At 42.6% G+C, this 27,373-nt stretch overlaps 1 protein-coding gene across 2 annotated transcripts in view; it reads left to right on the top strand.

Annotated features, from left to right (window-relative positions):
• The window catches only part of NAV1 (neuron navigator 1), a 202,519-nt gene extending 180,992 nt beyond the window's left edge, over positions 1 to 21,527 (top strand). Inside the window, exons 14-30 of one of the 2 annotated variants that reach the window (XM_006834141.1) lie at positions 1,127 to 1,210; positions 1,479 to 1,590; positions 7,389 to 7,510; positions 8,313 to 8,321; positions 11,035 to 11,231; positions 11,496 to 11,688; positions 11,783 to 11,951; positions 12,228 to 12,325; positions 12,476 to 12,571; positions 12,808 to 12,967; positions 13,394 to 13,629; positions 14,569 to 14,723; positions 14,871 to 14,942; positions 15,714 to 15,910; positions 16,401 to 16,519; positions 17,813 to 18,010; positions 19,847 to 21,527. In XM_006834141.1, coding sequence (XP_006834204.1) covers positions 1,127 to 1,210; positions 1,479 to 1,590; positions 7,389 to 7,510; positions 8,313 to 8,321; positions 11,035 to 11,231; positions 11,496 to 11,688; positions 11,783 to 11,951; positions 12,228 to 12,325; positions 12,476 to 12,571; positions 12,808 to 12,967; positions 13,394 to 13,629; positions 14,569 to 14,723; positions 14,871 to 14,942; positions 15,714 to 15,910; positions 16,401 to 16,519; positions 17,813 to 18,010; positions 19,847 to 19,942 — 2,313 coding nt within the window. In that variant the 3' untranslated portion in view covers positions 19,943 to 21,527. The remainder of the gene's footprint in view (positions 1 to 1,126; positions 1,211 to 1,478; positions 1,591 to 7,388; positions 7,511 to 8,312; positions 8,322 to 11,034; positions 11,232 to 11,495; positions 11,689 to 11,782; positions 11,952 to 12,227; positions 12,326 to 12,475; positions 12,572 to 12,807; positions 12,968 to 13,393; positions 13,630 to 14,568; positions 14,724 to 14,870; positions 14,943 to 15,713; positions 15,911 to 16,400; positions 16,520 to 17,812; positions 18,011 to 19,846) is intronic. The other variant, XM_006834142.1, reaches the window with a different exon arrangement.
• The last annotated feature ends 5,846 nt before the right edge of the window (positions 21,528 to 27,373 follow it).

Here is a 27,373-nt window from a genome sequence, read left to right as displayed (position 1 = left end):
CACGCTGCACTCCTCACGGAACAGGCCTGACACCTAGTGGCAAGATAGTGGAATGCTCTTGAAGTCTCTTAAAGTGGTTGCTTGCTTTGGAGTCAATTTAGCAACCCTGTATAGGCTGTAAATCTTTATGGGACCAGAAAGCTTCCGCAGAACCGCTGAGATTAGTAGCCCAACTCCTCGTAACCACTACACTACCAGAACTTAAAGCTACAGCCCTGCAAAGTGGAGACTGTAGCAATAAGGAATTGCTCCAAAGGAAGAATGAGTTAAGAATGGAGGACCACCCTAGGAGCAGAGGTGGAATTTTTTTAACAATTTTTCCTGGAAGATTACTTGACCCATGGGGCCAGTTTGTTAGACAGTAGAAAAGTTCAACCCAAACCAAATGAATCGCTCAGGTTTATGGTCCTCCCCACAAACCTGCTTCTCCACATATGGCAGAGAGTAGCGAGTCCCCCATCTCTGATAGATGATATTCTTCAAAAACCTCCAAAACCTACCCTACTCTCAGGCTATTTTGCTTCATTGTTCAGAAGACTATTCCCAGCGAGAAAATTTCTTCAGGCTGGATAGTCCTTTGATTCACATGGCCTGCTTAAGGAAATCACTATTTTAAAATATTTTTAAATCACTAATAAGTTTGTTACGAATCGGGCTGCGAACCTTAAGGCCAGCAGTTCAAAACTACCAGCCGCTCCGTGGGAGAAAGATGAGGCGTTCTGCTCCCATAAAGATTCACAGCCTCGGAAACCCTGTACAGGGTCGTTATGGGTCGGAACCGACTCGACAGCACTTAACAACAACAATAACAATAAGTTTGTTGGTAGTGCAGTGGGTCTGTAGGGTAAGTACTGGACTGCTAACCACAAGGTTAGCTGTTCGAACCCACCAGCTGATCTACAGTTGAAAGATGAGGCTTTCTGCTCCCACGAAGATTTACAGCCTTGGAAACCCTATACTGGGTCGCTATGAATCGGAACCGACTCGACAGCACTTAACAACAACAAGTATGTTGTCAGTGGTCTGCTCCGAGACACAAAAATCAGCGAATACAGCATGCCATAGCAGCCTTTTCCTTTCCTTTACCCTCACCCAAACTAGGAACCCCCTTATCTGTTTGTTTCAGGCTAATCTAGTGGCTGCTTTTGAGCAGAGTCTGGTGAATATGACATCCCGCCTACGACACCTGGCTGAGACAGCAGAGGAAAAGGTGAGAGACTTGGGAGGGGAGGAACAGTTGTAGTGAGCGGGTTCTCCTGGACAGACAGGCTAAGGCTAGCTTCCTTTCCATCCCCATGAGTGCCAGTTTCTTCCTCCCACTCTGTCACCATGAATTTTCAGCCTGCCTCTCAATACAGTGAACACATTCCTCTGCCCTTCCCAATCATGTCTAATTGAATTCATGTCTAGCCCATTGCCTAGCATACAGTAGGTGCTTCTAAGCCCAATGAATGACACTATTTTAATGTCTCTCTTAGGACACTGAACTACTGGACTTGCGAGAAACCATCGACTTCCTGAAGAAAAAGAACTCTGAGGCCCAGGCAGTCATTCAGGGAGCCCTTAATGCCTCTGAAACCACACCCAAAGGTAGGGCATCCCACCATAGATGGACAGGGATCAGGAATGGGCTGAGAGGAAGGTGACTACAGTTTTTAAATATCACTGTCTACAGTAGGCCAGATTCAATATCAAATATCTACAAGATGAGCGTCCTCTGATGTTCTTCAGCATGATTCTCTGGACTGGTCCATGAGGAACGCAGGAGCATGGCCCTCTCATCCCAAGGGGTGAGGGAGAGCAGAGGGCACTTGTCCCCACCACCCTCCATGAGTCCTTTAGGCAAGAGCCAAAGAGCTGCCCAGAACAATCATTAAAGTCAACGACTTTCATATACCAGTAATACCTTTATGGAAATGTATTGTACATACACAGAGATGATTTTATGTGAACCTCACTGTAATTCTTTGAGGAGGAAGCAGTACAGACTTCAAATGAGACAACCGCATATCACCTAGGTCATATGGGGCTCAAATAATAAGTAATCGTTGGCATTTAACCACTAGAGAAAGCCAAGAAGAGTGGTAGGTACCCTGATGTCCCAAAACTCCGTGCTCTCTAATGCCAGTCAGATGTGCAGCGTAGCTTGGCAGTCCCCTTCCTTGTGCACAGTCTGTTTTCTTTCTTCTTCCACAATCAGCTAGTCCCTGTTGTTGCTGCTTTTCTCAAGCCCCACTCTGAACATAGACTTTTCCTCCTCCTTATTCAGGAAAATACACCTCTCCATGTGAGACTCCCACTGACTATTGCCATCCCATCAATCTGTACTCATCCTTTTTGATTTTTCTCCTATTTTGTTGGAAGGAGTTATTCCTTCTGGCAAAGAGTGACCCTCGGTGAATGCTTTCAGGTGTTCACTGTAGCAGTCATAGACCAACACACTCTTTTCCAGAGCTTCGACCACTTAATCTCTATTCCCTCCTTCCCTACTGCCTTTCAGAAGTGGGGAAAGATGTGTCAGCCTTCTGGTTCTTCTAACTGCATCCTTACTTCTTTCTTTCCTTCACTGTCAAATTTACCAGTCTACTTCTCTCGCACACCTCAACCCCAACAGTTAAGCCTTGGTCACTGTCACCCTACTGAAGTTGCTCTCACTGAAGTCACCAGGTACCTCCGTATTGTCAAAATCCAACTTAAAATGTTGAGTACTTATTTTCCTTGACTTCTGTGAAATGACTACTACAATACCTCAGCAGAAATTTGTTGTAAGGTTTAAATAAGAGACATTTGTTAACATCCAGCCTGGTGCCAGGATCATGTAATTTGCAAACCATAAAATTCACACTTTTAAGGAGTGAGTTTTGTTTCGTTGGTTTTTTGGGTTTTTGTTTTTTTATCATATTCACAAGATTGTGCAGCTATCACCACTATCTAGTTCCAGAACATTTCCATCACCCCAAAAAGAGACCTCATACCAATTAGCACTCACTTCTATCTTCCCTCCCCCAGACCCTGATAACCACTAACCTACATTCTGTCTGCATGGATTTGCCTGTTTTAGACATTTCATATCAGTGGACTCATGCAATATGTAATTTCATTATTTATTTCAATTAGCAGTCATATTTTCAAGATCGACCCATATTATAACATGTGAAACAGGTACTTCATATTTTTTAAATGGCTGAATAATATTCCATTGTATAGACATACCACATTTGTGTATCCATGTCTCAGTTTATGGACATTTGGATTGTTTCCGTTTTTGTCTATTATGAGTAACACTGCTATAAAAATGTATATCTAATTTTTGTGTAAGCACATGATTTCAGTTCTCTGGGGTATATACTTAGGGTGGAATTGTTTATCATTTGGTAACTCTAAGTATAAGCTTTTGACGACCTGCCAAAGTGTTTTCCAAAGCAGCTGCACCATTTTGCAATCCCACCAGCAATGGATGAGGGTTCTGATTTCTCTTCACATCCTTCTTAACACTTGTTGCAGAGACCCAACAAGTTATTATCCATTTTTTCTATTGGGACCATCTTAGTGGGTGTGAAGTGATATCTCATTATGGTTTTGATTTGTATTTTCCTATAGGGTAAGGATGTTAAGCAACTTTTCACATGTGTATTAGCCATCGGCATGCATTTATTTCCGTGGAGAAATGTCTATTCAAATTCTTTGACTATCTTTTATTTGTCTTTTAATTTAGAGTTCCTCATTTATATTGTAAGTTTTAATATTTTTATATACTAGCAATGAACAATCCAAAAATGCAATAAAGAAAACAATTCTGTTACAATATAATCTGAAAAATAAAATACATAGGAATAAGTTTAACAAAAAAAGCATAAAAACTTGTGTACTAAAAATTACAAAACATCATTGGAAGAAATTATAAAAGACTTCATAAATGTAAAGACATGCCCATGTTCATGGACTGGAAGACTTAATTAATATTTAAGATAGCAGTACTCTCAAAATTGGTATGAGGGTACTTTAAGAAGTTCATGGAAAAATGAAATGAAAAGATATGTAGAGTTTTCCACCAAATTTTTGAAGTCTCCTCATATAGTTAGTTGTAACTCCTCTCCAGTTCTCAATTATACTGTAGCGTCACTACCCTGGCTCAGGTTTTCATGAGACTTCTGGATTATTATCCTAATTTCCTAACTGAGCTCCTCCTTCACACTGCCCCCAAAGTAATTTAATCCCATCACTTAGGATCAGAATATCAGGACTTCATTCCAGTTTAAATATGGACTAGATATAAAGTGAAAAAACAGGATTGCTAGTTTTCTTCAGTCTGATATTTAGGAGAAGGTCTTTATTCTTGAAATAATTAGAAGGAAAGTCATAATGTCTGTCATAAGTAAAGTCATAATTTATTTTCAGATCATTCAAAAAATTGTGTGTGTCTGTGTGTGCGCGCACGCACGTCAGGAAAGAGAGAGAAAGCAAATCTAGCAAAGTAATAACATAATGGTTGAATCTAAGTGCAGGGTGACTGAGTATCCATTGCACTATGCTTAAAGTTTTCTGCGTGTTTCAAACATTTCAGAAAAAGACGTTGAAGGAACAAATATATTCCAAATCTTTAGCGTGGCATATCGGCTTCTTCTTTATCTAAGATAATGCCTTTTCTTTCTAACTTCATCTCTACTTTTCCCCTTGTACTTTGTATTTCTACTATAGTAATAGAAACAAGGAGTCCTGGTGTGGCGCTGTAGGTAAGCACTGGACCACAAGGTCAGTTGCGACTGAAGATGAGTGGTTCAAACTTACCAGCTGCTCCTCCAAAACCCTATACAGGTCTCTATGTGTTGGAAACAACAGTAGCAATAGTAACAATCACCATTTAGTAACCACTTGTTATATGCTAGATATTTTTCTAAGCATAGTACATATAGTGAATCATTTATTCCAGATAGCTACCCTATAAGGTACTCTATATTTCAACTACAGTAACAGTAACTAGGAGTCCTGGTGTGGTACTGTAGGATAAGCGCAAGATCACAAGATCTATTTGAACCACAAGATCAGTGGTTCAAACTCACCAGTTGCTCCTTGGAAACCTTATATTGGGTCACTGTGAGTCAGAACTGACTAAGCAGCATTTAACAATAGCAACAACTCCATAAAGTATATTGTATTGATGGAAAGAATAAGATCAGAGAAAATAAGTAATTTGCTCAAACACATCTCTGAAGTGTTGGCTCTGGGATATTCCGTTATTTCAGTGGCTGTGGGTTTGTTTTTGTTTTGTTTTTTAATGTCCTTGCTTCAGAAGCTTTGCTGCTCATTACCTATGGCACAAAGACAGATTTCCTTTTATTTTGTAAAAAGAATATTTGATTGCATTCTTGGTAAAAGTTTACATAACAAATTAGGTTTCCATTAGACAATTTTGACACAAATTGTTCAGAGAAATTAGTTAACATTTTTCACAATGTGCCTACATTCTCTTTAATTTTGCTCTGGTTGTTCTGTTTCCAGTGCCCTCTTTGCTTTAGAGTTTTGTTTCGTTTTGTTTTTTACCTTTTGGTCTCATATAGATGGATTTTTTATGAAGTGCTCTACTCACATGTAATATCCTTTATTTTGTGTACCAGTCTGTTATTTTGTCAAATGGTGACCTTGGGGAATAGGTTTGGTTCAAGGTTTAAAGAATATCTCAGGGTGATAGTTGCAGAGAATCCTCTAGTCTCAACTAGTCCAGAAAGTTTGGACTTTTTAAGAATCTGAGTTCTGTTCTGTAATTTTCTCAGAATATTTTCTGTTCTCTCAGGGTTTGCCTATTGTGGCTTTGATGAGAATAATTGGCAGTGGTAGTCAAATACCATCTACTTTCGCTGGTCTCAGGGTAGATAAGGCCAGGCCATGGCTCAGGTAGGCTATTAGTCCTGTCAGCTAGTTTCTTCTCTGAGACTTTGGTCTCCTTCTTTTTCTTTTGCTCCTGTTAAGTAGAAACCAATCAATAGCTGTATCTTACTAAACACTACTCACTAAGATGGAGAACACAAACTTTGGGAACTAGATAAGAGGGCTTCAAAAAGTTCGTGGTAAAATGGAATTAAAAGATAATGGGATTTTTCAATGAAATCTTTGAAGTTCCCCCACTCCCCATATATCTGTTTCTTGCTTTATTTCTCAGATTAAGGCTTCCAGTACAATACTGAATAACCCACTACCATCAAGTTGATTCTAAATCATAGGCACACTATAGAACAGAGTACAAGGGGACTTCAAAAAGTTCATGAAAAAAATCCATTCCCTTTTCATTCCACTTCTCCATGAACTTTTTGAAGCCCCTCATTTATGTCTACTCTTGCCATCTTATATAGTTGGGATTGTATAATATTTGTCCTTAGGCAATTGACTTATTTCACTTAGTACTTAGTCCTACAAATCCTTCCACTTTGTAATGTGTTTTGCAGACTCATCCTTGTTCTTTATGTTTGAATAGTGTACCATTGTATGTAGGGAGTGCCACATTTTGCTGAGTCATTCATCTGTTAAAGGGTACTTAAAGTGTCTCCATGTTTTTATTATTGTGAAGAATGCTGCAATGAACAAAGGTACACATAAGATAGACTTTCTTTAAATGGCATTAAAGGCTCCCTGATCTGACCTTGGCCTAATCTCCACTCTCCCTTCTTGTCAGGGCCCCTCAGATGTTGTGCAGCTTCCACTCCAGACCACCTGCAGTTTCCCAAAGCACGACTGACCGTTTCCCTGAAATGTCTTTGCATGTACTTTTCCTTCATCCCTAAATACATTTTCCAATGTTTGCATCTTAAGAGCTTCTTCTGTTCTGTCAAGATTCAAATATCTTCTCCTTTCTTAACCTTTTTCTTTCTGCTGCAAAAAAAAGTGAATCCTTTTTTGGGCTATCAGAAACCTTCACAGAGACCTAAGAAGGTTTTCTACCTACCAGACAAGAAAAGTGAAGTACATTGAACGTAAATGTAGGGCATGTGGCTAATTGTACTTGGCCTTGAACCCCTAGGCAGCTAAGCATTGCTGGAGAAATCATGAAGAATGATAGGTTAATGTCCCCATAAAACTGAAGAGGGCTGCTTTAGTTAAGTCCATCTCAGATCTATTTCAAGCTGAGTTTATTACTTTATAACACAATTAGCTATTTCTTCTACTAGACTGGGAGCTTCTTATGAACAAGAATCACTTCTTTTTTTCTTTTTGACCTTGAGCATTTTCTGTATTGAAACATAACAGGCACTCAGGAATTGTTTGTTGAATGAATGACCTGAAAAAATAATAATGTGGACCCACTGGTTGGTTCCTTTTCTCCCATCTGCAGTAATCTTGCCTTAAGTCTTCTCTAAATCTGTTCTGTGTTTCTCCCTCTTGTACTTGGGCTCTAGAACTTCGGATCAAGAGACAGAACTCCTCAGATAGCATCTCTAGCCTCAACAGCATCACCAGCCACTCTAGCATCGGCAGCAGCAAGGATGCTGATGCAAAGAAGAAGAAGAAAAAGAGTTGGGTAGGTAAAAGTTTGGGGAGAGGAACATGGGGACTCCTTCCACCTCAGCATAGGTATTGGATCCTTTCAGAATTGACCAAGATGTATTCCTTTCTTCTATTAGGCCCTAACTTGATGGCCACTAAGAGCGAGGTGGGCTGTGTTATCCCTTTCTGCCAGTCATAACCTACTTGTCCCAAGTCCATCCCTCCAACTCTTAACACATCTTCTTTCCTTGGGTTCTTCATATTGATTAGGTCAAATGTAATCTGACAACAGAAGGAAATTCAGGAAATCTCCAGAAAGGAAAGTCCTGTCAATCCCCTCCTCCAACCCCCGCCCCACTTCCTTCTAAACTATTTAAAGCAGATTTTATGAGCAAAATGTTCCTATTTAGAATAAAATCAGTTCATTCTAGATGCTTCTGGAGGTCATTTCTTCAATTTCTGGAAAGAAATTTGTGGAATGCTCCAGATTACTTAAATAAATAAATAAATAAATAAATAACTCTTTTATGTTGCCTTTGGGTTATCCAGAGATAATTTTCATTTGGTTTTTTTTTTTGCCCTGGATAACCCTAAACTGACTTTAGATGACCTATCTGAAATTATTTAGGCAGTTTGAAACACTCTCAACTTGCCTTGCTCCCTTTGGTAGTGGAGATTTCTGGCTCCTCCGTGCCTTGTTCTGTCAGACTGACCCACAGACCTTTGTAGAGTGCAGATACGTGACAGCTGTGTGAAATGAGTGATTAAGTGTTGCTTCTTCTTTTTCCCCCACCTCCCTTCAAAATGCTGACTTCAAATCCTTATTTTTTTTCCAGGTCTATGAGGTAAGAGACCCGGTTCCTCTTCCCTTGTTTTCTCTAACCCTTTGCCATACCTTCCCTATTTTCAGAGCAACTCTGTCCCGCTTTAAAAAAAAAAAAAGAATGAAAAAGAAGAGAAATGGCCACTCATAACACTAACTGTGAAACCATCCAAGAATTCCTAACTCACTCCACTGCATGGTCCATCCATGGCTGCCCCACATGAGGACAGAGGAGTGGTCTGGCTGGGGTCCAAATGGGGAAGTCAAACAAAATCTAAATCTGTTCCCTCCTATCTTCCCCGTGCTACAAATATGGCCTATTGAAAGAAGTAAAAAAAGCCATTAAATTGTACTTCTGCCCAGAAAATGAGCTTTCTTATTTTTGGTTCCATCACACCTAGAAGCCCAAAATGGAAGAGAATCATGGATGGACATTATCTTGACCATAATTTCCAGAGGCCACTTTGGTTTTGGCCTAGCCTAAGAATTGAGCTCTAGAGTAGAAGGAACCAGAGATAAGCTAGGGACATATTTCAGTCTGTAGCATTCTCAAGTTCCCCCAAAGCTTGAAGCCCTCTGAATATTCATGGAATTTCCAAAGACATTTCAGAGATTCATGTAGTCTATGACAAACAGAGTACGGACTTAGAATTTCCATCAGAAACCAAACATCTAAGGCCCACGCTAATCCTGTCCTTACATTATGCTAGGTGGTGTGAAGGGTATGAGAAATGGGGTCTGTAAATAATCTCAGCTCTTAATTATGGTATTGCTGGGGAGACAAAACAAATATTGTCCATGTAAAGTGGGTACGCCAAATGCTTAATTCAGGCAGTGATTGCTAAAGGAGATCACAGGTGAGAAAGACCGTAATTGTAGTCGGCAGAGAAAACACAAATGAGGTCAAAGTTAAACTGCAAGGGGAATATGGGAGGTAGAGAAGAAAATATTGGAATATATCTGAAGAGACACTGCCTGATCCCAGGAGAAGCAGCAGGGCAAGGGGAAGACTAGTTGCACTGGAGCATTAACTGGGTTGGGCGGAGCAGAGATATTGAAACTGGATTCTGTAGGCTAGTATTTCCTCATACCACTAATCCATTGAGTTGCTCGTTAAAAAGATACCATCACTGAAAAATCTGAAGAAGACTTCATTTTCTACAGTGTCACAGATGCACAGTCTAAGTTTCCTTTTTCATACTCCATTATTTCCAGAATTCAATTGGGCCTTGGAACCCTTAGCCCCATAACACCAATCAACATCTGCCCACAGTTCTGGCTTTGGGAATACTAAAATACACATAGAACACTATACTCTATTAGGACCTTGTTGATCTTAAAGGGCTTATGCTTCCAATAAATGTGGTCACAAGATTTCTTTCTGCATGTGCACACATGCATGCACACAAACATGCACACGTATGCATGGCTTCCCAAGAGGCAGTCGAACAGAGAAAATATCATCAGATTGAAAATCAAGAAGCCTGTGTTCTCGTCCAAGGTCGTCTTCAATTAAGCAATCTCTAGCAAGTCAATGCTGGCCTTTTCAGGCTCTGTTCTTGAGCTCTACAGAGAACTCAACTTTATAGTATTTGACATCAGTGAGACTAATGTCCCCTGTAACCAGCCAACCACGCACATGCTCTCTCACTCACATCCTCATCCCCGACACACTGGTCCTCCTGGGCCACACTAGTAGAGACTGCAACACACACCACCCCCCAGCTCCAACCATCACCTACCAACCTCCCTGTGCTCCAAATGTGACACTTAGAAATGACACCAAATTTTCCTTTTTTTCTTTCTCATTGTCCCAAAGAGCGAGTTTGCCTCTGTCCCCTGTAGCCTTTGACCCCTCCTTTACTCTCTGTCTCTTGCTGCCATTCCATGTCTGTTTCCCTGTGTGTGTGCATGCTGTATGGATGCATGTGAGTGGGTGTGGGACAGGATCCTGGTTCGCATCGCTAGCTCACTTCCATAACTCCTTAACTCCCAACCAAACAAGCTGTGATCAGGTTATAATGCCTCAAGTACTCTAAAGGAGTGCTGGCAAATGCCCCCATATTCTAGGACATTTGAGTGTTCGGTTGTCCTGATGATTCTGTGATATGCAAAACAAAACTCTTTGCCATTGAGTCAATTCTAACTCATTGTAACCCTATTGGACACAGTAGAACTGCCCCATATGGTTTCTAAGGCCATAATCTTTATGGAAGCAGAATGCCACATCTTTCATGAAGCAGCTGGTAGGTTTGAGACACAAACCTTTTGGTTGATAGCCAAGCATTAAACCATGGTGCCTCCAAGGCACAAGAGATACTAAAAGAAAACTTGATACCTCCTGTTGATCTCTACAGAATCGTTCTGTCAGTCTCAGCTGAGAAAAGAATAGGTGAAGGAGGTACTAGGCTGGTAAACTCTGATCATAGGTGGCATCCTGAGGCACAGAGTGAATTGGGCTCTAGACTGATCAGTTATAAGTCTGCTAGAGAAGATGGGGTTTGAATGCTCAGATTGTCCTTCACTCTGTCCATGTCAGAGGAAAGAGAAAGGCCAGAAGGTTCCCTTTCTTCCATCCCTAATTTCTAGACATGTCTACAAATCAAGTAGAGCCTTATAAGAGATGCTTGATTACAGCAAGTAAACCCCCTGCCTCCAGACCTGTCTCTCAGAAGTCCCATATATGTCCTTCCGCATCCCCTGACATCTCTCTACCCTGATCTGCTTTCTTCTAGCTTCGAAGTTCCTTCAACAAAGCCTTCAGTATAAAAAAGGGACCCAAGTCAGCTTCCTCATACTCTGATATTGAGGAAATTGCCACACCTGACTCCTCAGCCCCTTCATCCCCCAAACTACAGCATGGCTCCACAGAGACTGCTTCACCCTCCATCAAGTCCTCCACCTCATCCTCTGTGGGCACTGATGTCACTGAGTAAGTGCTCCCTAACTCTCTTCCACGCAGCCTGGTGCCAGTGTAAGCTGCTGGCTAGAGTTGCAGTAAGCCCATCAGACCATGGGTAAGCAATACCCTCAACAGGCCTCTCCCTGGGCATATGCGACCCTTCAGTGGATCTTTGTTCTTATTACTGATATCTATGGACATGAAGAACCAAGATTACCAGTCACAGGTCTCAGTATCACCTAGTACCACTAGCACTTCTCTGTGCAGCCTAGCTTGACTCTCACTTTCTTCCAGGGGCCCTGCTAACTCGGTTCCCCACACTAGAATGTTCCATGCTAATGAGGAGGAGGAGCCGGAGAAGAAGGAAGTATCAGAACTGCGTTCTGAGCTATGGGAAAAAGAAATGAAGCTTACAGACATCCGCTTAGAAGCCCTCAACTCTGCCCATCAACTGGACCAGCTTCGAGAGACCATGCACAACATGCAGGTCAGTATCTGGACAGAGAACTGGAAGGAAAGGGAAGACCAAGGCTTGTGATGTGGCTAACCCTCTTACCCTAATTTGTCTGTTCTCATTACAGTTGGAGGTGGACCTACTAAAAGCAGAAAATGACAGGCTGAAGGTAGCCCCAGGTCCCTCCTCAGGCTCCACTCCAGGGCAGGTCCCTGGATCATCTGCTCTGTCGTCCCCTCGTCGCTCCCTGGGCCTAGTGCTCACCCATTCCTTCAGCCCAAGTCTCACAGACACAGGTAACTATTTAGGAGAAAAACCTATGAAAGGGTGGCGAGAAGAAAAGGGCTCTGTTCACTGCTATGCTATTCTACTAGCCCTGGTAACTGTTTCCTCGGGTCAGGGACGTAACTAAACTTAAACCAGACAGATGCCAGTGTCAGGAAAAAGGAGCTTCTGTTTCATGCCTCCATTTCTTTGTGGTAAATAAAGACCTATTTAGAGAGAATAACAACTGGAAGATTCAGGGAAGGCTGAGTGCTCCCAAAAACAATAGTCCGTCTCAATCCCCATAGACTTGTCGCCCATGGACGGCATAAGTACCTGTGGTCCAAAGGAGGAAGTGACCCTTCGGGTGGTGGTGAGGATGCCCCCACAGCACATCATCAAAGGGGTAAGGAACTTCAGGGGCCAGTAACACTGCCTTTGTTATTTGAGAAAACCTGGGCTCTGAATACTCCCTCACCAAGACCAGAGTACTCAACTTCTAAAGTCTTGGAGCCATCTACACTGAGGCTCACATGCTTCTGCCTTGACGTTACAGGACTTAAAGCAACAGGAATTCTTCCTGGGATGTAGCAAGGTCAGTGGAAAAGTTGACTGGAAGATGCTGGATGAAGCTGTTTTCCAAGTATTCACGGTAAAGAGATTTCATACTCAACAAAAGTTGATCATCTTCTCATGGGCTACTGAAGCATCCAGACATTGGGATCTTGGTGACCTCTGATGCTTTATGAAGCAATAGCATATGTTCATCCCTTTTGCCATTGACCGAGTCCCTCGAACACTCCTCCTTTCCGGTGGCTTTTGCATCTGTGTTTGTGTCTTTTCACTCAGTGTTCCTCATGATCTTTTTCTTGCTTTCTCTTCTGCCAGGAGTACGTTTCTAAGATGGATCCAGCTTCTACCCTGGGACTAAGCACTGAGTCCATCCATGGCTACAGCATCAGCCACGTGAAGCGAGTGTTGGATGCTGAGCCTCCAGAGATACCTCCTTGCCGCCGAGGTGTCAACAATATATCAGTCTCCCTCAAAGGTCAGTCTTTGTCTCTTGGATAAGGTGGTTTGGCATGTAGGAAGGAGATCATTGCCTAATTCATCATTTGTTCATTCCACAAGAATGTAATGAGAAGCTACAATAGAAAAGCCACTGTGTTTAAGTAATGTGAGCTATAAAAAAGATGAATAAGACTCAGTTCTACCTTTTGATACAAGGGACATTGTTTTTCTTTTCTTTTCTTTCCTTTTGCCAAGCCTGGGCTTTTTCCCTCTACCATGATTTTTAGAGTATTTGCCTAAAAATCAAATTTGAGTTTTCTAAAAGAAGGGGGTGGGGATTCCTGTGGCGCCATCAAGCAAGTGACTCTGAGTTTCTTCTGTGGGACCCCATGAAAGTCCTTCAGAGTCCCTTGCTACCCTTAGGGCCCTCATTAAGACTCATGCTTTCTGGGCTGGGGTTCAGGTCTGAAGGAGAAATGCGTGGACAGCCTGGTGTTTGAGACGTTGATCCCGAAACCAATGATGCAGCACTACATAAGTCTCCTCCTCAAGCACCGGCGCCTCGTCCTCTCAGGCCCCAGCGGCACAGGCAAGACCTACCTGACCAATCGACTGGCCGAGTACCTAGTGGAGCGCTCCGGCCGCGAGGTCACTGAGGGCATCGTCAGCACCTTCAACATGCACCAGCAGTCCTGTAAGGTAGCTAGCTGCCTCCTGGGACCCCTTGCCAGTCTCCATGCAGGCTTCAGGCCCCATGCCATCGCCGAGATCTGTCCTAGGGCCCTGCCTTATTCATTCTCCATCTTCTCAGTGTTCTCCTTTCCTTCATCCCCTGTTCATCCTCTTTGTCAGTTTTCACCCTCTCTTGCCCTTGATTTCTTTCCACACCTTGTCCATCATTTCTTTTTCCACACTTTCCCTTTTCTCTGTCAATCGCCCGTCCTTTTAATTAATTGATTAAATGACATTGTCTTGCTACACCTCAATGTCAGCCAACCCTGTCAATCCCAGTCCTCTTTTTTGTTCTTCCCTCGGCCTATCTTTTCAGCGTTACTCTCCAGCTCTGCACCTTCTGGGAAGAATCTCTCAGAATTAAATGTTACATATCCTGCCATTTCTTGAGCAGACCCTAACACTTTGGAGTTAGTTCAAGTTTTGGCTCTCCTGAACTGCAGAAGGTGTTTCCGTTAATAGTAGTTTATGGTGCCAACCCAATGAAAATCCGTTAAGGAAAAAGCATGTGTTTCCCATTTTTTAAGAATTTAGAGGCTACTGTTGGAAATGATTGTTTTAGAGCCTTTGGGACCACTATTTATCAATCTCTGGTGATCACTTTGACAGTCAAATGTCCAAATGCACCAAACATGAACCACAGGCCCCAGGAAAGTCCAGAATTAGCAGAGCTTCTCCAACATAATTGTTACTAAGGATTGAGTCTTTTGTGCACTATGGGTTAATGTGCTAGACTGCAAAGTCAGTTTGAACCACAGAGGCGGTTGTTCAAGCTCATCAGCTGCTACTTGGAAACCCTACACAAGGTCACTATGAGTTGGAACAACTCGATGGCACTTAACAACAACAAGGTTTAACCAAGTACTCATAACTTCTGAGTGCTAATCTATGATTCTTTTATTCTAGGATCTGCAACTGTATCTCTCGAACCTGGCCAACCAGATAGATCGGGAAACGGGCATTGGAGATGTCCCCCTGGTGATCCTATTAGACGACCTGAGTGAAGCAGGCTCCATCAGTGAGCTGGTCAATGGTGCCCTCACCTGCAAGTATCACAAATGGTGAGATGGGGTCAGGAACAAAAAGTCATGACAATGGGGAGGAGGAAACACCCAGTGTGATCCAACTGATGAAGTTTCCTTTGTGGACATGCAGAAAGCAAGTGGTGAGATGAGTCTAAGGAATGTCTTCTCGCTTTCTTCCCACAGTCCCTATATTATAGGTACCACCAATCAGCCTGTAAAAATGACACCCAACCATGGCTTGCACTTAAGCTTCAGGTAAGGATTGTGACCTGGGGTGAACCTTCCAACCCTACCCAGGAGTCTATAAACTAGTTAAACCCAGGGTTTGGGCCAGCAGGGCAATAGATAGCAGAAGGAAAAAGAACTAGCCAGAGACTTCTAGGCCGGGAAGAGAAAATAGATGTCTTTGCCATGTCAGTTAAAGGGTGGAGAGGACTCTTATGACAGGCAAACTAGAAGAGAACCAGCTAATCCCCTGATCAGGATTAGTGAAGTCAGATAGTCATCACATATTTAAGAGTCAGCTCTGCCTGCCTTGGCTACTACTCTGAGTTCAGTTACCTTCTGGTAGCATAGTGGTTATGAATTGGGCTGCAAACCTCAAGGTCACCAGTTAGAAACTACCAGCTGTTCCACGGGAGAAAGATGAGACTTTCTGCTCCCATAAAGATTTACAGCCTCGGAAACCCTGTACAGGGTCACTGTGAGTTAGAACTGACTCCACGGCACATAACCACCAACCATCACTTGAGAGGAGAGTCCTTCCTGGTGTGGCAACAAGGGTTAATGTGCTGACTGCAAAGTTGGTTTGAACTGCAAGGTTGATGGTTCAAGCTCACCAGTAGCTCCATGGAAACTGTATACAGGGTTGCTATGGGTCAGAACCAACTCTGTGGTACTTAACAACAACAATTCCTCAAGAAGAAACCAATGGGCTTTGGAGGGGAAGGAACAGCCTGGAAAGGGATGAACCCTGACAATGTCCCCATTGCCACTCTGACCTTACTTTCCCATCCATGGTGGCAGGATGCTGACCTTCTCCAACAACGTGGAGCCAGCCAATGGCTTCCTGGTTCGCTACCTGAGGAGGAAGCTGGTGGAGTCAGACAGCGACATCAATGCCAACAAGGAAGAGCTGCTTCGGGTGCTTGACTGGGTACCCAAGTTGTGGTATCATCTCCATACCTTTCTTGAGAAGCACAGCACCTCAGACTTCCTCATCGGTACTGGGGCTCAGCTTCCCCCTTGGGGTCTGGAGGTGGCTTCCCTTTTCTACTTTACCACATTGAGGGATGCTCCCTTTCTTTCTGGAGTCTTGATCCTGTAGAGAAGTTGCAAGCCTGTGGCTTCAGACATAGGACCATTTAATTGTCTTAGCTAGCCTTCCAAATGCAGTTAGGACCCAATGATTTGGGTACATCACTTCAACTTTCAGACAACCCAACCCTTCTCCCTCATTTTTCTCGATAATTAATGGGTAAAAGGAAGTCCATAATTTAGGAGGAAATTAAAACGTCCTCCTTCTTCCCTTCCATATCTCACATCCACCTTGTGAAAGCATTACTTATGAGACTGCCAGCCAATGTCGGTATAGCCTAACTAAATTTCCTTTAACCCTTTGGATTTCACAACCCTGTGCCTAGAGTAAAAGAGGCAGATGAATGGGGAGAGGTCGATTTTTAGCCCTTCTCATGGCCTCATCCTTTTCCCTAGGTCCCTGCTTCTTTCTGTCCTGCCCCATTGGCATCGAAGACTTCCGGACTTGGTTCATTGACCTGTGGAACAATTCTATCATTCCCTACCTACAGGAAGGAGCCAAGGATGGGATCAAGGTGAGCCCTACCCTCTGCCTTCACTCACACCCCAAGAACAGGCAGTCCTACTATTGACATAGACTCATGTCTTTAATGTTAGACATGGAGCTGCTGGGGATTTGTAAGGTTCTCTTTCTAACAGGCAGAGTAGATTCACCAACCTTCCTACCTTCAGTAACCATTCAACAAACAGCTAAATGATCACTGTCTGTAAAGCCACTTCGCCAGTCCAAGTATTTGGCTTTAAGTCAAATACAAATCACTCTCTAGGAGTCAAAGCAAACAAAAAAAATAATTGTCTTGAGAATCATTTAAAAGCCTATGTGAGTCTAAGCTTACTCTGTTATTGTTGGGTGCCATCGAGTCGATTCTGACTCATAGTGACCCCGTGTGACAGAGCAGAACTGCCCCATGTGTTCTCGGCTGTAATCTTTACAGGAGAAGATTGCTAGGTCTTTCTCTTGGAGAGCTACTCCTCTGTGTTAGCATTGGGCACTTCAAATGTGCACTTTGGCAGAATGTTTTTAACTTCCTCTTATGTGAAAAGGGGATAAGAAATTCTTCCCTACCTAGACCACTGGGTTATTTTGAAGGTAAAAATGAAAGATGTGAAAAAATGTTTTAACCTAGAATAAAAACTGCAAAAAGAGGATGTCATTTTTAAAAAAAACCTTCAGTTTTCGCACTGTAAATTAGGGAGAATGATTAACTCATTGGCAGTGGTTAGTGGCTTATGGTCCCTTCTCACATGAAGGGAGTACTATGTAGAAGCCAGGCCCTACTGGTCATGTGTTATCCATAAAAGTAATTTATTATGGAGAGAGATAGCTCCTGATGGTGTGGCAAGTTTCTAGAGAGGCTATCTATTGAAATGTTATCAAAAATCATTGCATTTTATAAATTCATGGCATTTTAAGAAAAGTTTATATGATTATTACTGTAATTCCAATTTAAAAGCATTTGGGACAGATAACATCTGTTATTAAGAAAACAAATATCTAAAGGCATTGTGACTGAAGGGGAAGAGTTTCCTACTTGAAAGGTAGAATTGTAGCTTTTCAGAATTTTCACATGTAAGTTTTAATACAACCTGCCAAACTGTCTTATAAAATGGTTTTTATCAATTTACTATTTGTGTTGTTGGGAAACTCAGGAAAATGTCTTGGGGATTAGAGCCTCAGGCTTTACATTTGGGGAGGTAGATATTCCCAAGGAACATAGGTTTTTGTGTGGGATCCATCCAAGACTACACAGACAAGCCTCTAAGGTGTAGATTTTGCTCTGAGTAATCACATGTCTCCTTCTCCCCAGGTCCATGGACAGAAAGCTGCTTGGGAAGACCCAGTGGAGTGGGTCCGGGACACTCTTCCTTGGCCTTCAGCCCAACAAGACCAGTCAAAGCTGTACCATCTGCCACCACCTACTGTGGGCCCTCACAGCATTGCCTCACCTCCTGAAGACAGGACAGTCAAAGATAGCACCCCAAGTTCTCTGGACTCAGACCCCCTGGTGAGTAGAAGTCATTCTGAGGTCAAAGTAAGAGTGAACTCTTCAGACCCTAGAATGAATGGCCAACCACTCAAGATCAAAAGGGGAGTCTTTACCCAAGGACAAAGTACAAGAGTTGAGAAAGAAGGAGGAATGGAAACAAGAAGCACAGAGAGGAAGTGAGATGAATGATGTTTCATTGAGAGAATTGCAATTGTTGAATTGTTGAAATGAAACGAAGTATATAATTTGTTTAATGTAAAACTGATGGTCTGCTCAGTAAACCTTCTTCATTCAATTCACAATAAAAAAGGAAAAAAAGACTGAACTTTGTAGACTCCCTGCATATGCTTGATAAGGTCTCAGAAACAAGTAAAATGAGGTCAGAAGGGCTCTCTGAATAGCAGAATGCTGGGTCATAAATATCATTTGCCCAGCAGTAGCTTAAGCTAAATAGTGCATCTGAGCAAGATATATTGTAACAAAGAACAGAAATGTCAACCAAAGAAGTAACTACACCAGAACACATAATTAGCATTCTCTCTATAGTTCTTCCTCAACTCTGATTGTTGTTGTTAAGTGCCATCGAGTCAGTTCTAACCCATAGTGACCCTGTATAGGGTTTCTGAGCAGCAGCTGGTGATCTTGAACAGCCGACCTTGCAGTTCAAACAGGTTTGCAGTCTGGCGCATTAACCCACAGCGCTACAGCAGGTCCTCCTTTTATCCTGAGACTACTTCAGCTAAATGGATTTATTGGAGCCTCTGTTTAAAAAAAAAAAAAAGAAAGGCTGAGAGACGAGTGACAAACTGGGGAAGGGGTGGAGTGGCAGTATTTGAAATGTATATAAATAACCAAAATATAGAACTTCTAAAGCCTTGACAGAATAGACAAATTATGTGAACAGGCATTTGACAAGAGGCAATAGAAAAATGCCAATAAAAGCGTAAAAAGGTTAAAGAATGAAAACTAAAGGAGATCCTACTTCACATTGTCAAAAATAGCACTTTCATACTCTGCTGGTGGGAGTACAGATTGGTAAAATCATTTTGGAGGATAATATGACAGATTGCATGAAAACTTAATACGCACAAATCCTAAAACCTTGCCATTTTACCTGTCAAGTAGGACAGTCTTCCTATTTAGTCGTAATATATATTTTTTGTTATTAATTTTGACTCTCTTAAAAACTTGTTACTTATGTTAAAAAAAAAAAAGGCATTTCACTTGAAAGCATAGTAATAATAATAATTATATAAATAGAAGGATAGAGAGCAGACTCAGTACAGAATCATCCAGATTTACTTAGCTGAAATGGAGGGTCCCAATCTTGAAGTAGCAAGAGGAAAAACAGGTAAAGTGTTAAGGTGATGAATACCCTAGGGAGTTTAGACTTGCTATGAAACAACAGGGCTTGTGAGCTAAGAAAGATGGTTTTAAAATAACACTGAATTGAACTGTTGGGTTATAATGAATTAGAAGGGGAAATCTTAGAGATGTTTTTATGGCATTGTAGTCCTCCAGTACCTGCTGGTTATCTTTGTGCCTTTGCCCTCTCCTGGAATGTAAGCACTTTGGAAGGCGGAGGTTATCTTGTTCTTTTTGGCTTTCCTTCACATACCACAGCATGGCACCAAGTATAGTTGAGCCATGCTCAAATTATCTATTACGCATGCACGTGTTTACCAACAGGGTCAAAGCAATCATCACTGGTTTTTCACAAACTACCTCTAAATTCTTTTGGCTCCTAATTTCTTTCAAAGATCAGATCCATAGTCTAGATTATTTCATGCCCTACTTCTGTGGGTAGGGCCCATAGTCTCACCTCTCATTAATCCATCTTTTGCCCCCTTTTAGATGGCCATGCTGCTGAAACTCCAAGAAGCTGCCAACTACATTGAATCTCCAGATCGAGAAACCATCCTGGACCCCAACCTCCAGGCAACGCTCTGAAGGTCCAGCAGTCACTGTCACCCTGGACAGAAGAATGGGCTGGCCTCAGCTACATTAGCTCCTCCTCTCCCCACTCTTCTCTCAGAGCACTGGCTCTCCAGCCCCAAGAGGAGAGCAGGAGGGAGGAGGAGGTGTAAGAAGAGGGACAGATTCTTGGTGCTGCACCTTTGAGAACTTCCTAGTAAGGACTGGTGGGGTGGCGTTTGGGAACTTGCATCCTCTAGCTACATTTATTGGCCTGCTCTCATGACTATGGGGAAAAGAGGATTCTGGGTCTTTCTCCTTGGTTTCCAGTTTCAGCTACAAACTCCTGGGCTTTCTGGAAAGGCATGGAGAAAACAAAACAAAAAACAGAAACAAAAACCCTGCAGCAATTCCTAAATGATTCTCCTGAACAACTGTGAGAGAGACAGGCCTGTGTTGAGAAATCTGAGGGAGGCAGAAAGCTCCCCAGATTTTCTCACCGACCCTTCCCAATTCCGTCACCACTGCCAACAACTCTTCCCCCAGAGATCTGGCTGGACCCCAGAAAAAAGAAGCATGTGGTTTAAATAATGTTTAAATCAATCACAAAAGATTTTTTTAAAAAAAGAAAAGGCTAAATGAAGCTGGTGAGAGAGGAACCAGTTGCCAAGGTAGAGAGAGAGCTGCCTGCACCTGCCCTCTGGATGACCTAGGGGACATTGACAAGTTGGCTGCCAATCCAAGAAGTCGTCAAACCACAAAAATAACATTACAGCCTTTAGAGGAAGACCATTAACTCTGTCTTTATACCCTCTAATTTAACATGCATGAGAGAGTCAATAAACCCGACTTTTTTTTATTTTTTTTTTTTTTTTTGGTTTTGGTTTTCCCTCATTTGCCTATTTATTTTCCTTTTCTCTCTCTCTCTCTCTTTTTTTTTTTCATTTCCCCCACATGTCCATGAGATGCTTGGATTGCTTTTCCAGGGGCTAGATTGACTTTTCCAAGTGAGTTTTCTTTAGAGAATTGAACACCATCTAATTGGCACCAGCTAGTCACCAACTATGCCATTATCTTTGGCATCCTTGGGGCTCATATGAAACATGAAACACTGTCTGAGAAGTAGTGGGAGAAGAGGAACTCAGTTCCCTTGACTTTTCTAAGAAAGCACACACCCTGCCTGAAAGCTCAAATGCCAGCCTCTGGCAGGAGAGGGGTGTGTCCCCATCTCTATAGAAGATCTGTGAGCTTCATCGAGGAATGGCGGGACAATAGGAAACTGGAAACATTCCTGTGTTTCATAGCTGATTTGGCCTCTCCTTGCACTCTTCTCGTGGCAGCCACTTTGACTGAATTCAGATTCCTTAGCTGGTCCTTATTATTTGTCTTTGGCATGTGAACAGAAGAGATTGAACATCCGTTTGAGATACTCCCAATCAAAATAGCTCAAGGAGTTTAATTGGGTGACTGGTATCTGTCTTCTGAAAGGATCCCACTGTCTGCAAAAGTTGCCCCTTCCCAGTTGCCCTGAAGGTCTTCAGTATGTGTTCCTTCACTCGACAAACACTTACTGAGTGAGTACTTACTGTATACCAGTCACCAGATTAAAGAAGAAAAGAAAAAGTGTCAACTTGGGCCCATGAGTTCACATCATATTAGGAAATATACATCTCCACCAGGTCTCCACCAGGTGCACACTCCTTTGTGATCCTGCAGGACCGTCTGAGGAATGTAGCCAAAACCCAAGGAGCCAAGCTAAAAACAAAGCTTTGATTAAATGGCTAATACATTGAGGGTAGAAGATCTGGAATCAACTAAGAATAGAATTTTGCCTGTCTGGGCACTTCCTGCCATTTTTGAAAGTCCCTATGGGACCAGATTGCTGGCTGAGCTGTCAAGTGAGGCTGGAAATTTTGGACTCTACAGATCAGGGATATGTGATGAGCCTGGACCTAACTGTTTGCTCTTCAAATTTCTAAGTAGCACAAGACTTTATCAGAATCTATTGGAATACTAACCTGGATCATGCTCCCATATAACCTATGAATAGATGCTTCTGAATCGTCATGTCAGAATATTTTCATTTAGGTCCACACAGTGGCCCAGATACTTATGTATTCACCTGATAGCTTCCGGGGATAACAGGGTCCTGCATGCTGGAGACTATTGTTGCTACTGCTGCTAATTCCATGAGCTGTGAACACCCCCAACCAACTCAGCTGTAAAATATGCAAATCTATAGTGGGAAGAGGCTTTTGTTTGTCCAAGGATGGTGCTGAAATCACTGCCTTAAGGTCTCCGCTGTGCAGAATGAGGAGGCCCCAGAACTGGGTATTCTAACTGAGAAGGAAGGGAAGACTGGATGGGCCTACTTTGGACCTATGTCTCTCTGAACCCTATCTTAAGCTCCAGTCCTGTGGCAAGGTTCAGACTTTTAATACCATCTTAATCTGATGGTCCAGCCTTTAACTCTATTTTCTGGTGCTGCCCAGCCAGTGCCTTCTGATATGGATGTTACTGGCTACTTGAGAAAAAGGAGAGGGAAGAATCCCTTCTTCTATTCCAACTGCCTCAGACCTCCCACCCCCAAAGGAATTTTCTGTCTCTTGTAACCATGGATACCACCATGAATTTTATTTGGATCCTCAGCAGGTTGATGCTATGACTTTTTATTTCTCTTCCTGGATCCCCTACCCTCTACTCTCAGTTGACTGCTGCATTTAGCCCAGGTCTCCAACTGCTTTCCTCCAGAACGTGTGTTCACATCTAGTGAGCTGGTATTGCAGCCTCAGCTTTTCCTCTGAGCCTGGCACCCTGTTTACAGTTGCACACCTACTCCCTCACTGTGGGGATCACTCATCTCATAAAGGAAATCATGGGTATGTGGCAGCTGTAGAAGGTTGAGCCTCCTCATGGTGCTATAACCCCTTGGGATGTTCATCAAGACTACTCTGAAGCAGAAATTCTGGACTCCTCCATCACTGCCCTAGAATTAATGGCAAAAGCAAATCCACAGCATTCTCTCCTACCTATGCTTCTTGGTTGAGACTACCGGGATCCTTCAAAACAGAAAAACTGGATCCCATTACTAAATTCTCAGCCCCCAGATACCTTCAGAAGATTCCAACCTAAGACTGGAATTCATGCTATCTCCTTTCTCTCCATCCCCCTAGCTCCACCCTTCACCAAAGTTGGCTAAGAAATAACATGGTTCAATACCCGACATCAACCTATACAGAAAGCCACAACGCCACAAGAGGTCCCTCAGCAGAGGTCCTCTCATTTCTGGATGAAGAAGACCAACACGTTCTGTCCAATCTATTTGTTTTCAGTCCCTGCCTAGGCATAAAAATAAAATACTAGGTAATTGGAGGCTAATACGGGACCTGGTGTGTGTATGTGTATGTCTCTCCTCTTCTCTTTCCTCCTTTCTGAATTTGCTGTTTCCTAACTTTTAAGGCTTCGTGGAGTAATTTTTTTTTTTTTTTTAACTGACACTTTGTGACCTCTCTTTGGTGCTTATAAGAAGTCCTTCGACCAATGTCTTTTTCATGTAGTCTAACTGTTGGGAAGCTAGAGACTGGCGGGGAAGAAGAATTTGCTAACAGTCCATGAGGATCCCCTATCGTGCAGTCCTCATTGGTTGGTATGCTAGATTTGGGTCTTGAGTTATCAATCTTTCCACTAATCAGTCCATATTCATTAAGAACTTGAGACAAAATAGTGAGTTTTTTTTTTTCTTTTTTGTTTCTTACCTTCTAGTTTTGTGGGTTTGCAAGATTCTACATGGGCCTAATCTCCCCCATCTTTTCATTTCTAGCTCCCTGAGACAAGGATCGCAGGAAGTACTAATGGAATGCCCTCTTTCAGGGGGTCTCAGACATAACCCTCTTTCCTACAGCATTTCAAGAGTAGGAAAGGATAAATCGTTTCTCAATCTCATCTCACACAATCACCTGGGAAGGCACCATATACAGAAACCTTACATAGAGGTGAAATGTGTCTACTAATAATGGGAGTGGGGGAAGAGTGGAGCCCACTCCTACAAACTGGTATCAGGGAGATCTTGACATGAGACTGTAAGGTTCTCTGCTGCAAAGTATTTGGGAAAGAGAGTTGCCCTAATAGCACATGCAGCACAAGGTTCAAGTGTTGAAGTAACCTGAATTACCAAATGCAACTCCTCGGTATATTTGTTGGGGTTTTTTTGTTTGTTTTGTCTTTCATTAATAGATCCTAGATAAGTTATAGCTATTAAGCCAGCCCCAGGAGTGGGATGAAAAGTACTTTTGTAGAGGGCTCATTAATGGAAACGGATGTTATTGTTAAGTGCTGTAGAGTCAGTTCCGACCTGTAGCAACCCTGTATAGGCTTTCCAAGGAGCAGCTGGTGAGCTTGAACCACCGACCTTGCAGTTCAAACCAACTTTGCAGTCAAGCACACTAACCCACAGTGCCACTAGTACACCGTTCTGATGACTGTAATAATAGGTTGACAGCCTTACTGAAGATACCATAAGTAATAAAATGATCTGACGGATATTCTGTTCCCAAAGTCCAAAGCCTGAATATACTGCCCTTTTTAATCCAGTCAGCCTTATCTATTCATGAACAGCAGGGATTCATAGGGCCACCAACCTGGCTTTCCCCGCTGCCCAAGGTGCGCATGTGCATCTTTACTCAACCAAGCGCCGGAAGCAAGCACTGCCAGCCACAGATCCTGGGAAAGGGGAAGTAAACTGGAAGGTGGCATAGTCGCAAAGTGGGGTAACAATCAAGACTTGGAAGCTGTAGGGAGACCAAGACCATTGAGAATTAAACTTAGGTATACTAGATCCTCCTAGCTTGACGTTTTCACCATTTTTCTTAATGACTGGACCATGGACAATTTTCTATGGCAAGGGTGGCCGTGAAGGTTAGTGAACCCTTGGTTCCCTTGACTGTACCCTTTTCAGTCCTTCAGGCAGCAATTCTCAAAGTGGGGTTCCAAACTAGCATCATCAGCATCGTCTGGGAACATGGTAAAAATTAAATTCTCAAGCCCCATCCCAGACTTAATAGAATGAGAAACTGCATTTTTACCAACCCATTGATGTTGATACACATAAAGACTGAAACTTCCTCTTTGAAAGCCAAAATCCCCAACCAGAGTCTCCACATGAGGACTTTAAGACTAAAAATAAGAATGTCCAAGGTGATAATTCTGACTAGAATTAATTTCAGAATCACAGTTCCCATGATCATCTTGGTTTTTCATCTTATTTTAACAAAGAAATCAAAGATGCAGTGTGCTTGGGGGATGGAATTTAGGAGAGCGCATATTTCCTAGTTGAACACATCCAGCAGTGAAAAAATCTCAATCCTCTGAAATTTCTACCTTGCAAACTCAGGGGATTTAACAGAGAAAAGCAGTCAGGGGTCTCTTCCAGATTGGTCTTTTGCTGGATTATTTGTGTCACTCTGAACCTTTTTCTGGTTATATAAAAGGATGGAAGAAGTTAATATATATTGAATTTGTATTTATTTCCATGACAACTTGTTCTCCCAGAATCATAGCAACACATCTCTTTTTTGAGCTATAAAAGGTACCGCTGGGTCTCCTTCACCAAGGCAGCTACCAGTAGGGCATCAGTAATCCAGGAAGACCCCCTTCTCCAGGGTCACAGGAGAGTTCAGCATGTAAAGACAGCACTGGGCACCTGACTTTTGGGGCTTGTCCCCTCCCCAAGTCAAATCCTGGATCTAGAACTACTCAATCAAGGGCAGAGAACAGAATCCTTTTTGAACAAATATGACAGAAGCTTCCTATCTTTCCAAACTCAAATTCTAGCTGATGGGACGAGGAAGAAGAAAGGGCTACTTAGAGTAGATTTTGTTTCAAGTTTGCAAATTTTCTCTAAGAGAGAGGTTTGGGGTAGCGGGCTAGGCCTCCTGAACTCCAGAACTAAGCAATTTGGAAGAAGAGTTGAGGAAGGCAGTTGAGTGTAAAACAATTGCACCAAATCAGCCCCCAGAAGACTGATGGCAGATACTTTGGTCATTTCCTCCTGTAAGAGATTCCTGCTTTTCAGCTATTTTTCTGAAACCGAAGATGGATAATAAGACAAGAGCTCCCACATCCCAGCCAGTCTCTGGGTCACTGCTGTGCAGTGTGACCTCCCACTTCCTTATGTTGGTGTCCTGTGTCTTGTTTTGTTTTGAACAAAACTATCTTTTTAAAATGAATTCCAACCCTTGCTAGATTTTTCCTTCAGCCACCTCCCCATCCTGTTTCAGGCAGCCCTGCTTCCGTGATGGACTCTGTGTTTCTCCGATGTTTGGTGTTTCTCAGGTGGAGGGTGGGCAGGAATTTTTGCAACACTTTTTTTTTTTTTAATTTATTGGGTACAAAACCCCAACCAGGATATGTGTGTGTCTGTGTGTTTACATTTTCTCTCATTTGATCCTCCACCTCTTTCAACCTTTGCCCTTTTATGTAGAAAAATCAGAAGTGAATCTAGAGAGTTAAGTGTTGTATATATTTGCGGTAACAATCATGAAGAGAGCTGGGCTGTCCCCTCAGTGATTCGTTTGAAATAAATTGGTTGAAAATGAAATCCATGCCAGGGTCAGTTGAAAAGGCCTTCCTCCATCACCATCAGAGGCCCTCTCTCTGTCCATCAGGCATGTCTCCTCCCAGCGAGATTCATCTGTTCAATGCCATTTACGTTTCAATAAAGATATCTCCTGTATTGTCCGCTCCTTATCTCTAGCTCCCTCTGCCTGATTTCTGTCTCCATTTATCTTGTAGCCTATTCTCTGATCTGGAAGGTGAAATTATGACCGTTTTTACCTAATCCAACCTGCCTGGAAATTGGGGCATGGAGGGGGATTGGGAGGGGGCGGGTAAGGAGAGCAGGGGCTTGTATCCATGACAGAGGCACAAGAGGTTCTTCCCAAAAGTCAGTATTCTCAAGTCATCCATCCATGGCCAAAATAGCTGAAAATATACAGCCCCCTGGACTTTCCTATTTTCTTCTTAGGTAAACATAGATTAACGTATAAGGAAAAAATACCTGTCCTAAGGGAGTTCAGCTTCTCACGGTCACTAAACCAAAGTAAATTAAAAACCATTAAAAACCATATACAGCATCACTTGGTAGTGAGCTGGGCTGCTAATCACAAGGTCAGCAGTTAGAATCTACCAGGGACTCTGTGGGGAAAAAAATGAGGCTTTCTGTTCCCGTAAAGGTTTATGGCCTCTGAAAACCTAAACAGGGTCGCGATGAGTCAGACTGACTTGGCTGCACACCCCCACTACCACCACCATACAGGATCATTATGAGTCGGAACCGACTCAGTAGCACTTAACGATTCCTCACAAAGGAACCCTGGTAGCTTAGAAGATTACACTTACACGTTAGACTGCTAACCTCAAGGTCAGCAGTTCAAATCCACTAACCATTCTTTGGGAGAAATAGGAGTCCTG

This window comes from Chrysochloris asiatica, unplaced genomic scaffold (genome assembly GCF_000296735.1).
Source record: "Chrysochloris asiatica unplaced genomic scaffold, ChrAsi1.0 scaffold00009, whole genome shotgun sequence".
Taxonomy (NCBI): Eukaryota; Metazoa; Chordata; class Mammalia; order Afrosoricida; family Chrysochloridae; genus Chrysochloris; species Chrysochloris asiatica.
Note: the sequence above shows the minus strand (reverse complement) of the source record. Positions and strands in the feature narration are given on the sequence as shown.